General features: G+C 40.0%; 1 protein-coding gene and 1 long non-coding RNA gene across 2 annotated transcripts in view; one reads left to right on the forward strand and one right to left on the reverse strand.

Annotated features, from left to right (window-relative positions):
* Positions 1-1,219: 1,219 nt before the first annotated feature.
* On the reverse strand, positions 1,220-3,166 carry LOC108639268. Its single transcript, XR_001920367.1, has 3 exons — positions 3,150-3,166; positions 2,820-3,044; positions 1,220-1,298 (listed from the first exon to the last, which is right to left on the reverse strand). It is a non-coding gene; the product is annotated as an uncharacterized LOC108639268 (long non-coding RNA).
* A 4,790-nt stretch (positions 3,167-7,956) lies between these two features.
* Positions 7,957-23,662, forward strand: part of LOC103755681 (phosphoglucomutase-like protein 5) — a 73,481-nt gene continuing 57,775 nt past the window's right edge. The window contains exons 1-4 of the mRNA XM_008921653.4: positions 7,957-8,102; positions 14,547-14,709; positions 17,204-17,350; positions 21,467-21,592. Of these exons, the coding sequence (XP_008919901.4) occupies positions 8,025-8,102; positions 14,547-14,709; positions 17,204-17,350; positions 21,467-21,592 (514 nt within the window). The 5' untranslated portion in view covers positions 7,957-8,024. The remainder of the gene's footprint in view (positions 8,103-14,546; positions 14,710-17,203; positions 17,351-21,466; positions 21,593-23,662) is intronic.

The raw sequence follows: 23,662 nt of genomic DNA on the forward strand, positions 1-23,662 counted from the left end.
CAAAGTGATCAAAACCATAAAATTGACACTTTTTAAGGATCACTGGAATTCTGTTTGGGAGCCTTGTTTAAAATAGGGCATTTTAATCCCTAGGTCTCTAAGTGCTTTCTAAAACACCAGTTAACTTGATTGGTAAATTGAGGGACTTAAACGTATTGTGACTTCCCCAAAAACTCCCAAATAAAGCTACTTTTAAAATCCTCCCCCATTCAAAGGAGTTGTTTTTACATACTGCTTTGAGTTCTTGTCAGAGACACTTAGACTCAGAGCAGGGCAATGGCATTTTGCTTTACTTACCTTGCTATGTTGTTGTAGAAGCTGGTATAAGACAAGGAATCCCTGAACCAATCGTTATGTTGAGTGTGTAATTTCCTTCAGATATGTTTGTGAAGGGGTGTTGTGGAAACATTTCTTCCTCTGAGTTTTTAAACTTCTTATAGGCTTTGACCTAATGTTAAAATCATGGGCTTCTAAAACGGATGGACAATAGATCTCTACTATAAATTCAGTCTCTGTTTCATGTACTAATCTGTCAGTACAGCAAGAAACCTAGCAGTTTTCCTGCTACCTTTACTACTTAGCATCCCTGGGTTAGTAGGTAGATAGACAGGATGAATTTGAGAACGAGTGTCTCATTTCTGTATTATCACTGCCCAGGCTCCCAGGATCAAACAAATCATTGTGTCTCAGCTGAGATTTTCATTCAGTAATTTTCACTCAGTAATTCCACCACTGAGAAAGATAGACATACATAGAGAATGTGCTCACTTGTAAGGAGTGGAATTTAGACCTTGAAGTTATTTGTTTGCCAGGAATTTGCAGTGCACAAGTGGGTTACGATGTGGAAGAGGTGTCACAGTCTGATGAGACTGGAATGTTTACTAAAGAGGATGAGTTATGAGATAGACCAAACTTCTCTCTCTCAACAATTGTAAATTCAAAATTAAGGGGCTTTAATCGAGGAAGTGTGGAAAAAAACCAGAAGAAATAACAACCCTTTATTAAAAGATATATGTATATTGGCAAGAACAGTAACAGAACATAAAAACAACTAAACAATAGTCCTGTACCCAGAAGTTCCCTTCAAACAAAAGAAAGTCTGAATACTCCTCTGTCTTTGGCGCAGTCCTGACCGTGGCCTGCAGGGGCGCTGTTGGGTCGCCGGAGGTGCAGAGCTGCCGTTCTCGGTGCTGGCCTGCAGGGGGCGCTGTCGGGCTCTGGCGGTCACCGCGCGGGAAGGGGGTCTGGGGGGGTCTGGGATCGCGGGAGAAGCCGAAAGGAAAATGGGGACCCTTCTCCTAATGGGAGAAAGGCAGAAGGGAAAGCAGTTCACCCCTACGGGACTCACTGTTCCCAGATGATGGTGTTCCAAGGCTCTCCCCTTCTCTCCCAGCAAGCACAGACCTCTCTGATGAAAAAAAAAACCAGTAGGTCCCAGCTGGAGTCACGAGGCAGTGGCGGCGCAAGGCCAGTGGTCAGGCCTCCCCAGGACGAAAGAACCAGAAAGACTGGCTCCCAGGCTTTTCCTCCAGAAATGCCCGGACACAGTCCCTGTCTCTGACTTGGTGAGAGAACTCCGCAGTCTGACCTGTCCTCTGTCAGAGTGGCCAGCTCCCCAAATCTCCAAAACCTTCCCCCCCTCACTCCAGCATTCAACGGGCCATTAGCATGGAATGCAGCCTGGCCAGCCATTTCTTTTGTAAGGCTAATTGATTCCCTTTCCCCTTCCCTATTCGAACTCTGTTTCTCTTACAGGGAAGCAGGGAAAGAAAAATTTCTCTCTCAGATTTATAACCTATAACAAGAGGCCATTCAGTTAGCAGCATCTGTAAGACATATTTTGTCATAGTTACAGAACATGATGCCATCTGAGCATTACAGCCTGGAAGGCCAAATCATATGTCACTCTTTTTGGATGCAGTGGTGAGGTGTTGGTAGTACCTATTTCTTGCACCTCTGAAAATCAGATCTAAAATCTGCAGGTCTGCAGCAGTAGGAACAGTCTGTAGGTTGTGCTTTGTTCTTTCCACATTATGTGCTGGAATGCCAATCATATAGATAAAGTTTCTACTCTTAACTCATGACATAATTGGTAAATAACCACAAATGGAAGTGTAAGTCTTCCACAGTGTATATGAAGTAAGTTCCTCCTAAATCAGGCCTTGACAACATGGTGCTTACTTGGCAGTACAAACAGCCTTCTCCTCCAGTCAGAACCCCAGAATAATAGAATATTCTGAGCTGGAAGGAACCCACAAGGATCATCAAAGTCCAACTCCTGGCCCTGCACAGGACACCCCAAGACTCACACCATGTGTCTGAGAGAGTTGTCCAAACACTTCTTGAACTCTGTCAGGCTTTCTTGAACAGAGTTCAAGAAAGGAGATCATGAGGCTGTATACTACCTTCCCATCCCTAGCCTTTTCCTTACTCATTATAACTCCCCATTATAACTCTTTCCACCCTTGAATCATGTTACTTCCCAATCGGTACTTAATTAAATGACAGCAACAAACATTGCATGTGCTGATGGGTCATCATTCTATTCTGAACTTTCTGGTATTAATTTATTTTTAATCCCCACTAAAAAAAGATTAAAAAAAACCCTAACTCATGTCTGTGTATAATTCACAACATAAACTCAAGTGAAAAATCAGACTTTCTTCCCAGAAGATGCACTCTGCAAATGTCCTAAGTGGTTAGTGTGAGTCTAAACAATTATACAAATTTTACAGCTCATTTGACTGATTGAATCTAGCAGATCTTAAACAAATGTTACTGAACAATACCAGGAAAAATTTGAACCATATACTACTTACAGTATTTTTATCAATTAAGCATTTATTCCACCCTTGATCCCCTTGTGCCAATCCAGATGATCTGCCTAATGAGAAGCGGTCCAGAAGCATATCCACTATGTCGTGGAGTTCAGATATTCAGCAAAAGTCATTGCACAGCAGTGCCTGGTTTGGTCCACACAGCCATCTAGCAAATCTAGCACATGGAGTAAGACTTCAACTTCTCAGTTTTTATTTTTCCTTAACCTACAAAGAATGCATAACAGGTAGTGATCTAAGCAAGCTGTGTAAATAAGCAAAATGGTGCTCTTGCTAATAAGGTGACATATTCAGAGGAGAAGCATTGCATACCCCCTTGCATGATTGGAGAATGAGCTTACTTCGACTCCCACGAATTACATTTTGTTTTCTCTCCCATGCTGGTGAGTCACATTCCAAGCTGCTGTTAAGGCAAATTAAAGAGTCAGTTGCTTGCTCCACTCATGGCAGGACTAGAGTGAGGACAGAGACCATGGCTTGGGTCCATGTTCAGATTCTGCTTCTTCCCCACATTGGCCTAGCATTCAATGCCCTTGCATGAGTATTTCTGTGGAATTACTTGTTGAAAACAAGAGTGATGGGACTGGTCTGTCAGTAACACTGGAAAAGAAAAAATTAGTCAGTGATTCTAAGATATCTAATTTGAGTGACGATATTGTTGTAGTTTTGAAATGGACATTGGTCTTGATTTTCTCTGCTATGCACAAATTTATCTGAATAAACTTCCCGCAGTATTTGGACATTTTGGAGGATGTTCTTTTTACAACAGTTGCTTTTTCTGTTAGGTTAATGATTGATGATTATCCTGTCTCCCTTCCTCAGTCCCTTCCTTCCTTCCTTCCTTGTTTCTCCCGATTAGATGAATAGTAACAGGCAATTTTGTAAGTCGGACCTGACTTATACAACATCACAGAGCAGTGATGTTGACATAGCATTAAATCAATTATCAGTTATCAGAAATATGTTTTCAGGGAATTTTTCGTGTTTGAGTTTTGTAAATCAATTTGCATGCAAGTTTCTGTGAAAATGTTCCTTAGAACAATTTCACAGTAATTAGAGACTTACAACTGTAGTGGTGACTAAGTAAAATTTCCAGAAAACAACCTGAATTGTGGTATCCATGAGATCATACTTCTCAATAAAGGTCCACTACTAGGGAACTAACTTTCCTAAAAAAATGTAAAATACAATTTCTCTGCCTTTTCTAACAATAATAGAAAGGCTTGCATTGAAAGACTTTTATTTGAGAGCTGAAAGACAAGACAGATCAAGTCAGTCAAAATACCTACAAATTTTTCAATTTATTCTCTTCTAGATTTTTTTTAAAGTCTAAGTAATTTACATTTTGAAACAAAGGTGATTGCAAACAAAGTATTCACATGTAGGAAATGCCTCATTTAGAAGTACTGGGTTTTAAAACTGGTTTTGCTTTTATTAGCAAAACAATACATTAATTGTATTGTAATTCTTGGAGTGGTTTAGTTAAGTCAATTTACTTTTAGAAATTTTTTGCAAGATGCTTTTTTCAATAGCTCAGGTTAACAATCATCATCTTATAGTAAGTCTATGCCATTCTTCAAATGATAACTGCATTATAAGAGGAACTGGAATATCCTGTTCAGTGGCAGAATGAGAATTTGAACTTCAAAATACAGCACCATGGGGAACGGCTGAATTAATTTTGAGTATCCATATTTCTATCTGAAAGACATTTTACATGAAACAACTGTAGAAATATGTTTTCATCTAAAACTCAGGTGTACTATACTAGTGATGCATTATGAGCTTAATGGTTAAACTGAAAGACCTTGCTTAGTTAACTTGCTCAGTTAATGGTGCTGGTTCAGTTCTGCTGCAACATTTGCAAGCTGATACAAAATATTTTTCCTTAACAGAAAGTAAGCTTCAAGTCCACAGCAAGTTCTGTTATATTGGCATCAAATCAGAGCTGGGCTGGGCTTCCATAATCTAGCTTTAAGAAGATCCATCAGTAACTTCTGCCATTTTGCAGAGGGGACACCTCAGGTCACCAGATCAACTGAATCAGAATTGTGTGGCTATAAAAGGTTTTTGTTGCTATGGGACAGACTTCTTTCCTTCGAGTCAACACAGGCAACAACCCAATTCCCAGTTCAGTACATGAAAAAATTTGACCTAACAGAACAAAGAAAGACACCAGAACAGTGCTGGTAAAAAAAAAAAAAAAAGATAAGCAAACATAAAAGTTGTAGCTCTTAAAGTAATTAACATTGTCTTGTTATCACAAGACAAATGAGTTATGGTAAACATTTTAAGGCTCAAGAATTAAAAGGGGTGAAAATATTCCTGAACAGACAGCATACGTCAAACCAAGTTTCTAAAACTGGCAGTCAGAAAGGTAACTTTTTACTTGGAAATGGAACAAATTTAACATGTATCTTATCACTACATTAAGTTATTTTTTATTTTAATAACCTCTCAAAAACTAACTCACAACACGCTATGGTAATATGAAGAATAAATTTAGCTGTTGTTTTCCAACAAGACATTCCAGACTTTTAATATCATCCCACATTGATAATTAGTCATTTGTTAGAGATACACAGCAGTAATCACTTAATGCACTGTAATACTGGCAATTTACAGAGACCTTCACTTTTCAATGAAATCTGCTGAGAGTAGAACTGCTTGTGGGACTTGAGTTGATATAAAAGACAAATTGAAGCACTTTCACATGGATCAACATAATGCTACTCTGGGTACTGGGAAATTGAAGAATTTATTTCAAAAAGTAAGAATTTTTTTCTTCTTCAGCTTTTGTACTAAAATGTTCAGGCTCTCTACACTAACTTTTTCATGCTTTGTACTGTTACTGTGAAGGTTGGTAATTTTTTTTAAAAAACAAAATCTGAGCTCCTCCTGAAATAGTATGATTTTATGAAACTGAATTTTGCAAAGTATTACAGAAATCACAATGAAAGAGGGGTGACGCATACTTTTGCTTGGGCTTATCTCAAGCAGAGCTTGAGATTGAACTAAAAAATTTACAGTGCTCATTTCAATAACCCATTACACTTCTGGTAGAGCCCTTGTCAAGAGAATGCTTGAAAAGACTGTAAAACACACTTTTTCATTATTTTTCAGTAATGTTTACATAAATGATATGAGTTGAGACAAGTAGTTCTGGAAAATTGTCGCTGATTGTCCCTTTTAAATGTATATTCTGGGAATGTTTTCAGAATTTTTAACATTGATTCAAACTGATATATTTTCTTCCAAATGCTGAACACATTTCCCCAATACATATGAAAAATACAGTCTACTCTTTATTCAAAGACTATTGCATTTCTTCTTACTTTGGTCATATGTTTTCCTTTATTTCGCATTTTGATCTTATAATTTGTTCTTTCTAATGTTTCTGATCTTTGTTGCTGTTTCCTTGTTGGGTACTTGCTGTGGTAGATAGCACTTATCCTATTCTATTTCAGCTTTCACTAATGCAGACTATATGTCATGGTTTCACTGGTGGCAGTGCCCAAAATTATCTGAGATATAGCAATCTCATCTATAGCTGTGCCTTGTTTACAGTATGAATCTGAGATCTGGCATTTCCACAGGGCCGATTTGTTTCCTTTTGCTTTTTAAAATTCATTCTGAATCAGTACAAGAAGCCACAATCACGACTACAGGCTAGGAGGTCTAACAAAGAGAAGAGATTACTTCTTCCTTGTACGTGCTCTGGTTCTCTGTGAGAGTATATGGCCCCATATAAGAGCGTTCTGTCAATGGAGCTAGAATTCCTGTATCTGCTTCAGTGGATTAATTTATTTAAACTTTAAACTTTATTTAAATTTTTATTTAAAGTGTTGGGCCTTGCCTACCGTAGCATGCATAGTGTTCTACTGCAACGGCAGTGGTCCTGGCAAAGGGATGGATGTGTAGCAGACAATTGTATCTGAAACTGTCACACTCTGTCTGCTATGAACCACCAAAGAGTCTATAGAAATAGAGGTCAAAACCATGACTGAATTCCTCTTGTTACCATTCATCAGGTGACGCTCACTGATTCCTAATGAGTTCTTAGTCTGTGTAAGAGATAAAAGCAGTTTACCCCATGTTTGCCCAGCCACCTCCTGTCACAGAGCTAACCTGTTGTCTTATTGAGCCATGACACTCTGTTGGACTTATAGGAAGTTTATGAGCAGTCTCTTTCGTAGAGAGCAGAAAAATGCCTTACAAAATTGCTTTTGCCTGCTCAGGTGCAGGTGTACACCAGGGATTTCTTTAACACAAGAATGACATCGAGGTTACACAATTATTTTTTCCAGCTCTCCAGCCAACAGGGTTGTCCTGCGTGGGTGCAGTGTGAAACCAGCCTTTGGATGGCAAAATTCTGCTGATGTTTGACAGTTACAGGCATCTGTAACAGTTACGGCCTTTATACAGGGAAACGCCAGGCATCTTCACAATCACTAGGGCCACCACCTCTGCATCTAATTAAACCAGAATGAACACATATGTCAGTGAACTAAGCTTTGCCGCCGGCTGTTCTCCATGCCCAGAGGTAGGCGGCTGCTGCGGCTGCTGCGGCCCGGCGGCGGCCGGCGGGGGTCGGGGGACGGCCCCAGCGCTGACAGACCGTGATCCCCCCGAGCAAGTGTGTGGCGCTGGCTCGCCCGCTCCTCGCTGCCTCCAATTACATCCCTGGCAGGAGACGCAGCTCTCGGCTTCGCTTTCCAAGGTTATTTTTGGCCGGGGCCGCCGCATGGCGATGGCAGCGGCCTGTCGAGCCGCGAGCACCCTCGCTGACGGCAGGCGCCGGCGGGGGCCCCGGCGGGGCGGGCGGGGAAGGGGCGCGCGCACCCGCGCCCGCCCCGGCTCCCGCGGCGCCGGGCTCCCGCCACGGGCCGCGAGGGCTGAGCTGGCCGCCCCGCCGGGGGAGACGCCATTGTGGCTCCCTCCGCCTGGTCGGCACCCTGCGCCAGGGCTGCCGCTGCCAGCGGAGCCCACGCCGCGGGCGCGGGCGGCGGCCCTGGAGCGGACCCCCATCCGGTTGCTGCGTGAGACAGCGCCTAGGGGACGCCGGCCGCCGGGCGGCGGGGGGCTGCGGCGGCCACGGCGCTCTTCGAGAGCCAGCGCAACTACCTGCCCAACTTCGTGCAGAGCCTGCTCTCCTCCGTCGACCTTCGCGACCGGCAGGGCTGCACCATGGTGGTGGGCAGCGACGGCAGGTACTTCAGCAAGACGGCCATCGAGATCGTCGTTCAGATGGCCGCGGCCAACGGGGTAAGCGGCCCCCTCGCCCTCCCCTTCGCCCCCTCCCTGCAGCGGGACCCGCGCTGTGCCCGCACCAGCGGTCCCTGAGCATGGGGAGAACCTTCCAGTGTCGTCACCCGGACAGCGCTCAATATACAAATAAAACCAGGAGGAACTTCGCGTCCGGCTGTTTCGGCGCTCTACCCGTCAGGTGCCCGAGCCAGCCCGTGCCGGCTCGTGTGTCCCCTCTGCTGGGCTTTGCCATGGGTGGTGGCTCCGTCGGGGTTTGACGGTGGGGATGGTGGCACCCGCAGGAGACTGCCAGCTGTGCCGTGCTGTTTCACTTTATTTTAGAGTGAGGAAGGAATGGCAGTTGAAACATAGGGTTCACTCTGAAGGAGAAAATGTAGCAAGACTTAAAAATATGTGCGTGGGAAACAAAGGTATCAGAAATGTATTTGCTGCTCAGGATATTTTAGAAATATTCAAGGAAAATGGTACTATTGAGGGAAGAGGAGTTCAGCATTTTGGCTGCATCTTAAGAAAATAATCATTCTTTTCTGTTGTGCACTTGCAAACGAGTTACAAAATGCAAGAAGACTGCAGTCGCAGAAGCCTTTGTGGCCACATGGGATACAGATTTCTCTTCTACAGTTTTGAAAATAGGAAAGAACTTGAGTAGAAAACTGTTGTCTTCTGTTAGATACATGCACATTCGTTTGTGGATATATATGTACAGACAGCTGGAAATACCAGATAATGTAGGCTTGAAGTTCCCACTTCAAAGCAGAACTGAAGCTACTATCTCTTGTTATGGTGGCTAAATTGATTCTCTAGATTTGGCAAAAGGAGTGATATGGTTTTATAGATCTTTTGGTATGGAATTTAATTTTTTCCAAAAACTCATTCTTTCAACTTTGAAATGAATCTCTGTATCTGTCCAAATTTTTTCCTGCTGATTTGTTGTCACAAACAAGCTATATAGACTACCCAGTCTGATATTAATAATGAGTATTTTAGAATTATTCCTAAAGCATGTTCTCAACACACTGATAGCATCGAGCTGATGCTTAGTGATACTGGGGATTTCAGAGAGACTGTTTATGTTACATGCTGGCTTCCTTGTGCAAAATAGCCATTCACACAGGGAGTTGGTGCAGATGCGAGGGTTTATGTGGCCCTGGGTGTGAGAAGGGCTGTCAGGGGACAGTGGTTAAAGTGAGGACAGTGGCAAGGGTAGTACAGGTGGGATAAAGTGCAGCAACAATTAAAGCAAGAGTCTGGTGGCAAGAACTGCCCTACTGAGGCTGAGATCCTTGCCTGTCCTTGCACACTGGCAGGAGCTACAAGAGTGGGTTACAGCTGCAGTGTGACCACAAGGACTGAGGTACTGAAAAAGAAAAGAAATTTAGAGTATAGAACAGCAGGGGCTTCTCAACCAGGTTATGCTGACTAATTTTTTCTGTCAGCCTGCTTCCTTCCTGCTGCTTCTGTCACACTCCCCATCTTGCTCTTTCTTCCTTGAATATCTTTCTGATCTCAGGAGAGTTCGTTTCACATGTTTCTGGCACCTTGCTATAATAATGATTCCACTTGCTTAATTTACTGCAAGTTTCTTGGAAACAGTTTCTCACTAGTGTTCTGAAGCCAATCCCCAAACTTTTGTGCTCACAGTTCCCACAAATATTTGAATTCATTCATGATACTTTTACTAGTGGCACAGTCCTCACAAATTTGGTAGGCCAGCTGGTGGGGAGCTACTAATACTGAAAAGACTTCCCATTTCCATCTGCTAATGTTTCTTTCCCTCTCTAACATTTTCACCCTGGTCACCCTCTATTTCTCTCAAGCACACTATAAATGCTTAAGCCTCACATTTATTTAGTGAGTACTATTGGTGTGTTTTGTTTTTTGGCTGTTAAAATACACCTGGTGGGAAAATATCTAAACCTTCTTGATGGCACTGTTTAGTGCTGTGCTATGTAAGTTGGGAGAGAGGAAGGAAAGACCCACGAGGGCAAAGATCTCTCCCCTTGGATCGTATTAATGTCACTAGAAGGAATGTAGGTCCTATCACAGGGAAAGAAGTGAACTGAGGTAGGCAGGATTGGATGAAATGTGTGGAAGCCTTGAAGCTGCATTGAAAACCTTAAGCCACCCTGAGTTCCAGGAGAGGGATAGCCACATGTTGCTGAGAAACTGAACTTAAATCTCCTTCCTGGGAGACACATACTGAGTGTAACTGTTAGTTGTGCCTGCTGAGTACAAAAATAAAAATGGCTTTCTATTATCAACTGTAAATGTATTGCCCTTTAGAGTTGCTAGGTTCCTCTTGTTCTAACTCGGTGACTCATCCCACATTCCCCCTGTGTTAACAGCCTAGCACAATTGGCATAGACTCCAGTACAAGGAATGAGATGAGGTCCACTTCCCAGTCAGCTGGCAGTGCTTGGCCTGCCTTCTCCTTATCCTCGATCCCACTGGCTCATGCCATCCACCTCAGGGCTGAAGGTACATGCTCCATAGCTATAGCCTGTGTAGACTTCCACTGGTGGCAGCAGCTATAGCCTGGTCCATGCTCTGCAGTTGCAAGCAGCACATGCACCCACAAATCTTTCTGTTCAGAGCTGAAGGTGGCTAATCAGGGTCACCCTTAAATGGGGCACACAGCTGGGGCTGGAGCAAACACATTCGGGTAAGGGACTGCATGTCATGGGAGGGTGGGGCAGAGTGAAGAAGGCCAGACAGAGGTTCTGTACCATTCTGGGTTACAACAAGCAGTTTTACAAAGTAGTGGTAGGACAACATCTGAGGCTCTGTTGCTCTTTTCACCAGTGTCCTGCCAGTAGTAGCATCCTTCAGCCTTAATGTCTAGAAGAACTGAGGTAAAAAGCTCCATCAGTTGCAATACAGTTCCTCTACAACTTAGATGCAAATATTCCATTAGACCCACCAACTGTATAGGGTGTCTCATTTTTGATGCAAAGTTTGGGATAGGTTTAAATGAGAAGCTGCTATTTGTGAGTCTCAGTGGCAGATCAGAAGCTGACGATCATCCACTGAATATGGAAAGTCATGACAACATTCTAGAGAGATTGTTGAGTAATGCTGTAGAAGTTTGAGATGGCAGAGAGTTGAGTTTTACAGTTGTATTCTATATAATACCATGTTGGTTTTAGTTTCCATGGCCTTCCATGTGAATCTTGGCCTCCTTTCCTGGCCATGTGTGATTGATTTATTTGCTTCTACATAGATTGTAGTGCTCAGTCATCTTTAGAGTACTGTAGTAAATGATGGGAAGACACAGCCTCATGTTGTTCAGGATGTAATTTGCTTGCTTCATGTTCTTTTGAGTATAGTTGACTGAGGCATATGAGAGATTACTTAAAAAAAATAATTAAAAAAAGCATTAAGTGACTCCATGACAATCAACTGAATTGTCTGAAAATGCACAGCTGCAAGCGGTAATATTGCATAAAAATGTTCTTGTAAAGTACTTGTTATTTTATTCTTTCAGCTGTAACCATTTGCTGAGGATCTTTGTTTCTGCTGTTGCTACTAAACGTAGAGTGACAAATTATAATGTGGCGTAGGGACAAAGTATTAGAAGAGACATTACATGCCTGTGATCTTGTAGCCATGCAAGTTTTTGAATTCCAAAGATAATCTTTCAACGCTATGAAACTGTCCAAGTTTTTCAGAACAATGTTACTAAAACTTTAATTGTGAGTCAGTGTGTGGATAATATTTGGTTACTTTTTTAGCCCAGATTGTGAGAAGTCTATAAAATCTGATATTAATTAAATTGATTAAAGAGTTAACTAAATGTCCATTTAGTATTTGGTTCAGAGACAAAATTAAGAGCTTCTGAGCCAAGAGAAGATGACATTCTGCATTCTTGCCACCAAAACAAGAAAGCAGAGGAAGATGGGTAGCACATTTACACCTCTAAGATCTGCAGTGTCCTCAGGGAGTTTTGTAAAAGCACTGAAGACCTTAATATAAGGTGAAACTTTATAGTAGTCACTGCAAATAAAATACCGGTTTATCATTCATGTAATTTGACTTCAAAATCCTTAATTTGAAATACTAAGTATTGCAGTATTTCTATAGCATAGAAATTAGTATAATAAATACTTCTAAGTAGTATAGAAATGATAGCCTTCTGAAAAATGCTGAAAGCAAAACAAATTACTCATGTTTATATAAATATTTTGCATCCAGAAAAATGGGTAAACTAGTTTATGTAACTCCAGTTGAGCGGGAAAAATGAAATATGGTAGGTGCTAGGTAATTTATGCATTCTGAATAATCTGAGTATTAACTTTTAAAAATACAGTTTTGATGTGCACGAAGGCAAAAACTTAAACTCAGTAGTTTAGAAGTACAGAAAATGTACTCATGATAAGCCTGTAGGCAAGTATAAATGCATTTATACTTGAGTACCTTGAGATAAATTTAGTTTTGTGGTTTTCAAGCATTATGTAAAATGTTATCACTGTCATATTCCTTTTGCTTACCCATACACAATGCTGTTTTAAGAGCTGGCACCCATTTCTGACAGCTGTGTTTGGAAGATTGAGTCATTGGTCTAGCTTTCTACATGCTTCGTAGTTTAAAAAAGGGAGAGACAATATTCAAAACAAACATTTTCAGTATTTATTTTCATCATGTTTTTCTTTCCATAATATTTTTTTTTGTTTCTTAACTTTTTTTTCCCCTCTCCTTTGGAATTGTTCCAACCTGGGAGAAAAAAAGACAGTGAAACAAAACATTTTTCTAATAGTAGTAAGAACAAGTCAAATGAACCTTGAAGATTTACGTGAACTGTATTTATAATTTTGATAGCTCTCCTGTTTTCCAGCAACAATCCATAGGCTTCAAAATTAGCTGCAAAAACTGTGAAAAGAAAACCGGGTGGACAACCAATCATTGTATCCTCAGATCTTGAGGTAGAAATCTCAGTTAATAGAATGCATTTTCTCTGCATTTTTTTAAAATTTGAAAGCAGATCTTTTACTTCTCAGTGAAAGAGAAATGGCTAACCATAGCCTGTGCTTTGCGAGAGCTATCAAAAAGTAACTTGTGCTTACTTTAGAAGTTGATAATTTCTTTGTAGAAATCCTATTTTTTTAAACTAAAATAGTTCACAAAAGCAGGCTGAATAAATAATCTATTAATCCTTTGCTTTTCTGAAATTATTTGCAACTGCACTTCTGAGTAATTAAGTGCTTCACATGAGTGACTGGAAGGTCATCTGTATGTGAAGGAACAGCTCTTTATGGAAAGGAGAAAAGTAGCACCTCATGTACTGCTGCTTTGCCACAGAGAGCTATCAAATCTCCTTCAAACTTGAGAACAAAAACTGAAGTTAAACTCCCAGTCTGTTTTCACATGGGGAGTGGGAAGAATTCAGTGTTCTGGCTCTCCCTCTACCCACTCTCTGCCCCTTCCCAAACTACTACTCAGTAGTGGTGCGGGTGGGGTTGTTTTTTATAGTGATGTTATTAAAAAACCCTGAACATTAGCGATACACTTTTCAGCTCTATATGCAGCTGCATCAGTTCTCATCTGTGACACTAACCTCCCCTTCTCTCTTTTTTTTTTTTGTCTGCCTGTTTCCCAGAAATTGGAACTCTTTTGTATTTCTTTGTAAATACATTTCTGGTTGGCTTCTAGATTATTTATGTTCAGCTGAAGCTGTAGTATCTGTGTAGGGGATGAAGGCAAGGTTTTGAAATTGGAACCTTACAGTGGAACTGCATAATACCAAACACATTGAGTCAGAGTTTAATAACACCACCTATAAGGTCTTTTTTCACTTTAAGAATGGTGGGAACTTACCCTGCTCAGCTGTGCCCCGGGAAACACACCGTGTTCATTTGGAATAGCCCAGGAGTCACTGATGGCTGAAAGAGGAGCAATGTTTTCTATGGAGCAGGACATCCAATGGTGCCTTGGCAATAGAGGTGTAACTGCAAGAGACTGCTGGTCCTAGTGTGTAGTGATGCTTGTGGTTGCACTGAAAGGCTGCTCTTTGAAGGGCCATTCTCTTTCATGCTGGTTAAAGCCCCAGACCTGAAAGCTGCATCGACACAGTCAGCCCTAAACTATATTGGTATCTGAGGGGGTTTGCTGATTTGTGAGGATACCTGGAAAGGTTTGGTAGCAGGATCATGGCCCAGTGCTATGCTTGGGAGCTTTGCAAATCGCTGTCATGACTGTGCTCTTGCTTTACTGTCAGTACACAGTCCACTGGTGTTTAATGTGCCAGGATACAATGTTTTTTGTCAGTGCTCCAGATTAGCATGCAACCAACGCATGTATGTATATTTCTCTGCAAAAGAACATGTTCCATACTAGGACTTTACCATTTGTATTCTGTACATAAATGCCCATATGTGTGTGTTTATATATTAATTCTAAAAAAATGTAGTACTATTCAGAGTACTTTGGCTTTTTTTTTCCACCTAGATCGGCAGATTAGTTATTGGACAGAATGGTATCTTATCCACACCTGCTGTTTCATGTATCATCCGAAAGATCAAAGCAGCTGGTGGAATTATTCTAACAGCTAGCCACAGTCCTGGAGGACCTGGAGGAGAATTTGGAGTCAAGTTTGAAGTTGCCAATGGAGGTATGGGTTTAGCAACATACTACAACATTGCATCTTAGTATGCTGAAAATATGCTGACAAGGATAACTAGCTGCCTTTATGTGTTTTTCACTTTCTCTGTTAAAACTGTGAAGAACACAGGTGTCTCTTTTTTCTTTTTTTTGGTAATAGGGGTGTATTTGTCTGCATGGATCTGTACAATAAGCATTAAATCCTTACTGAAGTCTTTGTAGTAGCTGTGAGATTTCTATAAACAAGAGGTTTGCTATCCTGTTTTTACAGTATTATATGTAGTCTCCCAGATCACTGTAACAGTTCCATATAAAGATACTTTTATAAAGATACTTATGAGGGAGCTCTGTTCTGCTCATATTTGTGTTGCTTGTCTTGGCATTTACTTTAAAGCATGTAATTTCAGAAATGCTGTAAGCAGTATAACTCATTGTCTTGTATGGAAGAAAGCACTTCTTATGTTTACCCAGGAAGTAACTGGTCTTACCCAGGGAAAGGGTTGTACAATTTTAACTACTGCAGTTCCACCCCTGAATAACGGAATTTGGGTATATAGCTAATGTCCTGTTTTCCAAAACTGTCAAGCTAATGCAGGTAGGTATGTTACACATTCAGTATGTTTTATATTATATATCTGTGTACACCCATAAAACATTATGGTGGCAGTTGCTGACACCTTGTATACCTCATACGTATAGTGTTTTCTACCTGAAAAAACTGATCTGAAAGTGTTTTTAAAATCTTTCCTTCCCCATTTTAGAAGTGGGTGAACTTGAGAAGAGGGTGCTTCTCCCTTGTCCCTTTTTCAAAAAAATGTCCAGGGTTAAATGAATGAGATTTTATAAACAGAATAGGCTTGAATCCCAGAGAGATTAGAGGGACTGTGTAAGGGCATCCAGTGAGAAAGCCAGGGTCACAGCACACACATACCAGAGCCAAACTGTTAGATGTATTAGCACTCTATAAACTTTAAAACACCATGTATACCTAAAATCTCTATGATAAATGGGAAACAGTTGGTGGGGAAGTCTTTTTAGTGTACTTTGCCTTTTTAAAGAGAACTCAAAAAGTCTATTAAGCTTTATATATGAAACACTCCTCAAACAAAAATCACAAGGTTCAAGTATTTATGTTAATCATTGGGGACATAAAGAAAAGCAATTAGTTTAAGTTACAGCTGAGAAAATGTGGGCTGATAATTAGGTAAGGCTTTTGAAGTAAGAGAATGGCTAGACACAGCAACAAGCTCCTAGGGAAGGTTATCGTTGCTCTACGTTATTTCTCAATCTATTGATCCAGGTCAAGCAGAAGTGTTTTGTTTCTATAACTGTACAAGAAAATGTAGGGTGACACTGTGGGATCTCCTTAGCTGGAAATATCAATAGATAAGACATCCATCTATCAAGGATGATCTGGAGCTAATGAAATCTGTCCTCACCCTTTGAATGGGTTTGAATTAGATGAGTAAGAAGTAGTATTCTAAACCGAATGAAGAGTTAAGTGACTGTTACTTATTGTATTGGTTTGGAACATCTGGTACACTGCATCTGAGATGGACCACACTAATTTACATGGCAAAGCTACACGGCATATAATGGGAAATTAGCACTGAAAAAATCTTCAAAGGCACTTTGGCACAGGAGAGAGAACACATAAAAGAGACTAAAGGAAATAATTTTTAGAGTGAAAGCGTGGCTTTAGTATAAGCTATGCAGAGTCAGATAAGCCAGAAAGGACTTGCACTACATATGGCATAATTCATCTAGTAATTTTTGCATCAAGCCTGCAACTTTTATTTGGTTAACAGTAAATCTTTAAAAGCAGAGCCATTTTTCAGGCTTTGGCAGTGAAAGTAATTCACAAGTAAGATATGTTTTCTGTTTCTGAATGACATAATTATTTCAGGTTGAGATTACTAATTGTTGAGCAATTAAGGTATTTTAAATTCCAACAAAGATAAATTTCATTAAGCTATTGGAGGAAAACTGCAATACAGCACCACTGTCAAACTGCTAAGGCATTTAAAAGTGATCATTTTTTCTAATGAAATAATGTGGAACACCAAACTAGCAGACCTTCTGAAGTGTGCATTTGCAGAAAGTGCTATGAAACAACAGAAACTGCTGCTGAAGGACAGGCTTTCCTTTAATAACTACATTGAGATTCTATGAAGAATAAAAAAAGGCAGTCTTTGAGCAATAAACTCAAAGATGACTGTGTGTTTTTTGCTTCCCTCATCCTCCCTGCTCCTGGGTAATGATTGATTTAAATACTCTACGTAAATCAAAATGTTGTGTGTAACGCACTATATTTCCATGTTTTATTTTTGCAAAAAACATTTTAAACTTATGTTGTGGTGAAAGAACGGACCTTATTTACTGTAGTACTTTGTGTTTATTCTGTACTAACTCCAATATATTCTGAAAAATGTTTGCTATAGCACTTTTAAAATAGGGAACCTTCATTTAACAGAAATTACCTACCACATTATTTTCTCTTTTAGGACCTGCTCCAGATATGGTTTCAGAAAAAATCTATCAAATCAGCAAAACCTTGGAGGAATATGCAATTTGTCCTGATCTCAGAGTTGATTTATCACGCCTGGGAAGACAAGAATTTGATCTGGAGAACAAATTCAAACCTTTCCGAGGTAGCAATGTCTGCTTTTATGCATGCTAAATACATTGAGTCTAAATATTAGTATTGCTGCAGAATCATAATGCGTAATTACAAAAACAAAACTTTTGTTCTTCAAAATGCCTTACTAAAAGTTATTAAAATAAAAGTCAGTATAGAATCATAAGATGGTTTTTATTGGAATGTACCTTAAAGATCATCTCGTTCCGACCACCCCTGCCGTGGGCAGGCACATCCTCCACAGGTTACTCAGAGCTCCATCCAGCCTGGCCTTGCACACTGACGGGAATGGGTCATCCAGAACATCTCTGGGCAACTTATTGCAGTGCCTCACTGCCCTCACTGCCCTCACAGTAAAGAATTTCTTCATAAAATCTAATCTAAATTTCTCCTCCTTTAGTTTAAAACCCTTCCATCTTGTCCTACCACTATTCGCTTGTGTTGAAAGTCTTTGTATAAACCTCCTTTAAGATACTGGAAGGCTACTATATGGTCTCCTCAGAGCCTTCTCTTCTCCAGGCTGACCAATCTTACCTCTCTCTCTCAGCCTGACATCATAGGAGAGGTGCTCCAGCCCTCTGATCATCTTCATGGCCTTACCTTGGACCTGCTCCAACAGGTCCATGTCCGTTTGGTGCTGAGGACCCCAGAGCTTGACACAGCACTCCAGGTGGGGTCTTATGAGGGAAGCATAGAGGGGGAGAATCACCTCCCTTGACCTGCTGGCCATCTGTCTTGTGATGCAGCCCTGGATATAGCTGGCTTTTTTTGCTGCAAGTGCACATTTCTGGCTTGTGCCCAGCTTTTCATCCACAAGAACTCCAAGTCCTTCTCTGCACGGCTGCTCTCAGTGAGTTCTCCCAGTCTGTATTCGTGTCTGGACTTTCTGAACCTCAGGAGGTTCTCATGGACCCACATGTCAAGCTTGTCCAGGTACCTCCGCTTGGCACCCCTTCCTTCTGTTGTGTCAGTTGCACCAACCAGTTTTATGTCATCTACAAACCTGCTGAGGGTGCACTTGATCTCACTGTCAATGTCATTGATAAACGTATTAAAGAGCATCAGTCCCAAGACAGACCCCTCAAGGAAACCACTCCTCACTGGCCTCCACCTGGACATAGAGCCAGTACCCACAAGTCTCTGGTTGTGTCAGCCAGCTGATTCCTTATCCACTGAATAGTCCATGTGTCTCCAGTTCGGAGATAAGAGGTTGCGTGGGACTGTGTCAAAGGCCTCGAAAAAGTCTAGGCAGATGACATTGTTCTGTCATATATCATCTGAAAGATCAAAGCAGCTGCTAGAATTAGTTTAACATCTAGCTAGGGAGACTTGGAGGAGAGTTTGGAGTGAAGTTTGAGGTTGCCAGTGGAGGTAGTTTTTTTTTTTTTTAATAAAGCAAAGGTGTCATCAACAGACTCCGCTGGTCAAGTGGCCTGTAGTAGACCCCAACCACGAAGTGTCCTTTGTTGGTCTGCACCTTGATTTTCAAGCCCAGGGTCTCAGTCTGTTCATGGCTGTTTCTCAGGGACAGCTCTTTGCAATCTCTCCCTTCCTTAACAGAGAGCACAACACCCCACCCTTCCTTCTAAGCCTGTCTCTTCCAAAAAGCTTGTAGCCCTTAGTTGCAGTGCTCCAGTCATGTGACTTGTCCCACCATGTTTCTGTGATGGCAATTAAGCCATAGTTTTCTAATTGAACCATGGTTTCCAGCTCCTCTTGCTTGTGTCTGATGCTGTGTTCATCTGTAGGTAAGTGTTATGTTCATTTTGCACATAGGGAATCTGAACTACAGACTTCAAGTGCATCAGGCCTCAGCTTTTAGCCAAATATCTTTGCCAAATATATGTGCTTATGCTTGCTAGTAGTTAAACACCAAACAAAAACTGTTTTGGACTAGGAATGGTTTGCTTATGGAAGTCTAATTGACAGATGAGTTTGTGAGAATCTAAGTTTATTCATTCTTTGCTCACACTTTCTGAAAAGTTGTGGCACTATGCATCCAGTGACTCCAAATCTAAAGGGAGTGCTGAAGCACGTTTAATTTTAAGCATGTGAATACTTTTATGCCTACACTTGATTCAAAATGATCTAACTTAGCTATCTCCTTGAAGGAGTCAGAAGCAAAGGAAGGGGTTCTGACATATGTTTCAAATTTCATATCTATTTCATATCTATTCCATATCTATTTCATATATTTCAAATACTGTAAAACTCTGCGTGGCCTCAAAAACTTTTGCTCGTTCCTGATGCCCTAGAATTAAAGCTAGTTTTTTTTTCCACCCAAACTTTACATTTGAGAAATAAAGTTTTTCATTAAAAAACCCATTCACTTATGTTTTGTTTTATTTGGTTTGTGTTTGTTTTTTTTTTTGTTTTATTTTGGGTTTTTTGGTGTTTGGTGGTTTTGGTTTTTTTTTATTTTATTGCAGAGAACACATTTGGGTTTTTCAGGCACACAAAAAGCAAAGAAAATTCAGCTCCAGCACCACTCCAGAATCAAAAAATTGCCAGAATTTTAAATTTTGTTTTTTCAAGCTTTTTAATCTCTCCAAATTGTATGTTTCTAAATGAAAATGAGACAACCCTCCCCCACATTAGTATAAAAGTGCATACAAATAGTTGCAATTTTTCTGTTATGTTTTTATATTAAAAAAACATTTCCCAATCTTGTCTTCTAACAATACATCAACCTGAGACAGTAGAGCTACCAGGGAACCCTGCTGAAGCAATGTAATTGGCCTATAAGTGCACAAGTAAGTGTAGTTTACACAAATTTGAATGCAGGTTGAAAGTGCAGAAAGAATGAAAGTAATTTTAAAAGTAATTTAAGGTACTATCTGATGTATTTAAAACTTCTACTTTTTCTGTTGTATGAACTAATTCCTGTGAATCAAGCCTACAGAGGTGTTGAAGCAACTGAGTTGGGATTGATAGGAGCTAAAATAATTTTTGGACTTTAATCCTACATGCACTTTGTATTGACGTGTGCGAGCAGCTCCACTGCAGATGCACATTTGTTCATATGTGTAAAGCTTAGAGCCTACTAAAATACTGCTAGGAGCAGGGCATAGAAGATATGCAATAATATCATTTTACTGAAAGCTCGAGACTTTCAACGTATACCATAGAACTGACTAATTTTCAAGTAGGTTTTAGAGATTGTTTTTCATTCTTGAGAGCCTTTTTTGTTTCTTCCTTCAAGCGTATTGTCACAATCTATTCTAAGTGTTTTACTCAGGCTCAAAAAATGTCTGTGTCATTTTCATGTTACCTGAAAGAAGAGCATTAGGGCAAGGTTAGTGTTTCTGAGCAAAACTGGCTGACATTCTAAGTAATATTTTAACTTGTAACTAAAATATTTTAAGATACTTATTTAACCAGATGAAAAGACATTTTTATAACATATGCTTTTTAATTTAATCAGGAAAAATAATTCGTTCCAAGATTACTGAGAAGCATGGCTTTTGACAGTTGTTTAGTAACTGCTTTCCTTATGACAGACTTATTTTCATTGATACATTTTAGTTTAATGTTTTACATCCATAAGAACTAGTAGTGCTCTGCTTATGAATTTAAAATTCAAGTTATCAAGGCCTTAATGAAAAACAGATGTTGTATCTGAGCCTTACTTTTCTAAATCAGTGAGGTATACAATGCCAAAGTCTGTTAGATTGCCAACAAACTGGACACAGGTATTCCTGGTGCCAGAATTTAGAAGAATAGGCTGTATATCTCTCTTGATGGAATGATGCAGATAGATACTGCTATCAGAAGACTAGAATAGAATAAACCTATTTAACTTGGAAAGTTTTTCGGCGGCTTAGTGAATGATATATAAAGAGTTTACTTTGATAGAATGTACTCTCTTTAATGTTCTCAGTGAAATATGAACTGTCAACTTACATTATCTCTGCGGTTTTTTAGCAGGCAAAACTGTTTATCTTTTCAGCTTAATGGTTGCCACACTGAAGGCAGCAGGAGTCTTTGACTTTGCCTCTATGGGCTTCAGAGCAAATCCATGTTATGTAGAGGTTGTGTGCTCTGACATCAGTTGAGTTACATGACTGGTGGAACTGTGCTGGATCCCATGTGTGAACTGTAATCACTTTTTTCTGTGTAATTTTTCTAGTGGAAATTGTGGATTCTGTGGAAATCTACCTCAATCTCCTTCGAAGTATTTTTGACTTCAATGCGATCAGAAATTTGCTGACCGGACCCAACCAGATTAAAATAAGGATTGATGCCATGAATGGAGGTATGAACTTAAGTGGCTGTCAGGACAGAAATAGTTTCCTGATAAAAAATGTTACACGGCAATGGTTTCTCAATAACAGTACAGAATATAAAAGTCAGACTTTTATATAATGTTAAGGGTAATAAGAAAGGATTTGAACCTTATACTACCAACAAAGGCAATCTTAACAATGGGTTAGATTGCTTACTAGGCAAAGGAGTTTATCTTACTTCATAAATAAGCAAAGGCATATGTATCCAATTAAAGTTCTCTTTCTGCATTTGGAAGGAAGCAGGATGAGGTAATCTTGCCATTAAGTATGTTGCAGTATCCAGTGACCAAGGAGCCTCTACTAAGAGCAAATTCTAAATGTTATAAAACTAGATAAGTCGGAATAAATTGTACCCAGAAGCCCTTACAGAGTTGGCTGAGACCTCTGTCTCACTAATTTCAGTGTACTGCAGACAAGTTGAAAGTGTCACAGAAGACAGCAAGGGGACCAGTATTAAAAAAAATATAAGCTGTGTCACTTGGGAAGACATAGATAAGCATGAGATCTATCTTAGGCTATAGTATCAAAATGTAAGTAAAAATTTCTACAGATAATGAGTTGAAGGATAGGAGCATAAGTAAGAATGTTCAACATCATCTTATGGAAAGCCAATTCCATCAAACAAAACAGGTTTCATTCTTTAATGGGATTACAAAAATCAACCAATAAAGAGAGCTGTATAGACTTAGAAAACTTATGTAAAGCATTTTAGTCTTGACCTCTAATACAGTGTGATAGTCTTCAAAATATCATAGTGGGTTCACAGTCAGTGTGAACACCCAGTTCACAGGCCATGGCCAAGGATTATAGTCTGCATCAGTCGGTGTGAACACCCAGTTTTGCCAGGCTGTGGCAAAAGGGCGAATCGTGTCCTCAAACAATGTAGAGAGAGCAATAAGAAAGGCACTGCCTGCTGTCATGTACAGTACTGGAGAGAACGTTACCCAAATACTTCGTTTCTTTTTTACAAGGTAATGACCTTTATTTACAAGCTTTGTGACCTTGCATCTTGGTGCAGTAATATCCATACTATAATATAAAGTACACATAGATTAAGTGTATACAAGACTATTTCTTTGTACAACAAAGTAAGTTGTCGGGGTTTTTTTCTGCAGAAAAATTATTGTTCAGTCTGTTATTCCCAAAAATGCCAAAAAGAATCAATAGAGAGAGAAGTTGAGTCCAGGCAAATCCAGATTGAAATGTTGCTCACATATTCATGAGTAATGGTCAATAACCATTGGAGCAATCTATCAAAGGTAGTTGGGGTTTGCCCTTCTCTTGATGGCATGTGATCAGAAGACTTTCTGTATGAGATGCATTAGCCAAAAGTGAGTTACTAGCCACAGTGTAGTGAACATTAGAGAGGACCACATATGTATGTTGAAAAGCTGTCTTCTGAAATTTGTCTTCGATTTGCGCCTCTGGAATGTGTTTTTATGCTGCAAACATTGGTATTTTAACACTGGAATAAAAAAAGAGTAATTTGTCAGGAGTCTACTTTTGATAAGAACCTGAATCATGGTATGGTATACAGAGTTAAATTTTCTTGGAAACAAGGTTCTCACATGGTTTTACCTTTGGTCACAGTTGTTCCAGTTAGCAAGATCTCAGAATAAGGTAGGAGGAAGAGAGGGCATGAGAGACAGACCAGTCACTCGTATTTTTTCACCTCTGAGGCACCTGTTCACAGAGTGCTCAGTTAGTGGCTGATTAGTCACCAAATGCATACAATACTTATGGTATATAATAGCACAAACTAGGGTCTTAATTGGCCATATCTTTAACAAAAAAAAAAAGAAGAGAAGTATTTTGGAGTTAGTTTTGAGAAAGCTTTTATTCATTATCTGCATGGTAGCAACTAAAATATACTAAAATTCTTTGATGTCCAAATCTATTGCAATTTTCACGTGAACGGGAACATTAAGGTAGGTGTATTTCCCATTTACATTCCCCTGCTGTTTACTTTTCTTGCTATTATGTGTTAAACTGTTGTTTGCATCCCAGGACACATAGAATAGCATTTTATTTTCATGCTA

The sequence above is a fragment of the Manacus vitellinus genome, unplaced genomic scaffold (assembly GCF_001715985.3).
Source record: "Manacus vitellinus isolate BGI_N305 unplaced genomic scaffold, ASM171598v3 scaffold_18_pilon, whole genome shotgun sequence".
Taxonomy (NCBI): domain Eukaryota; kingdom Metazoa; phylum Chordata; class Aves; order Passeriformes; family Pipridae; genus Manacus; species Manacus vitellinus.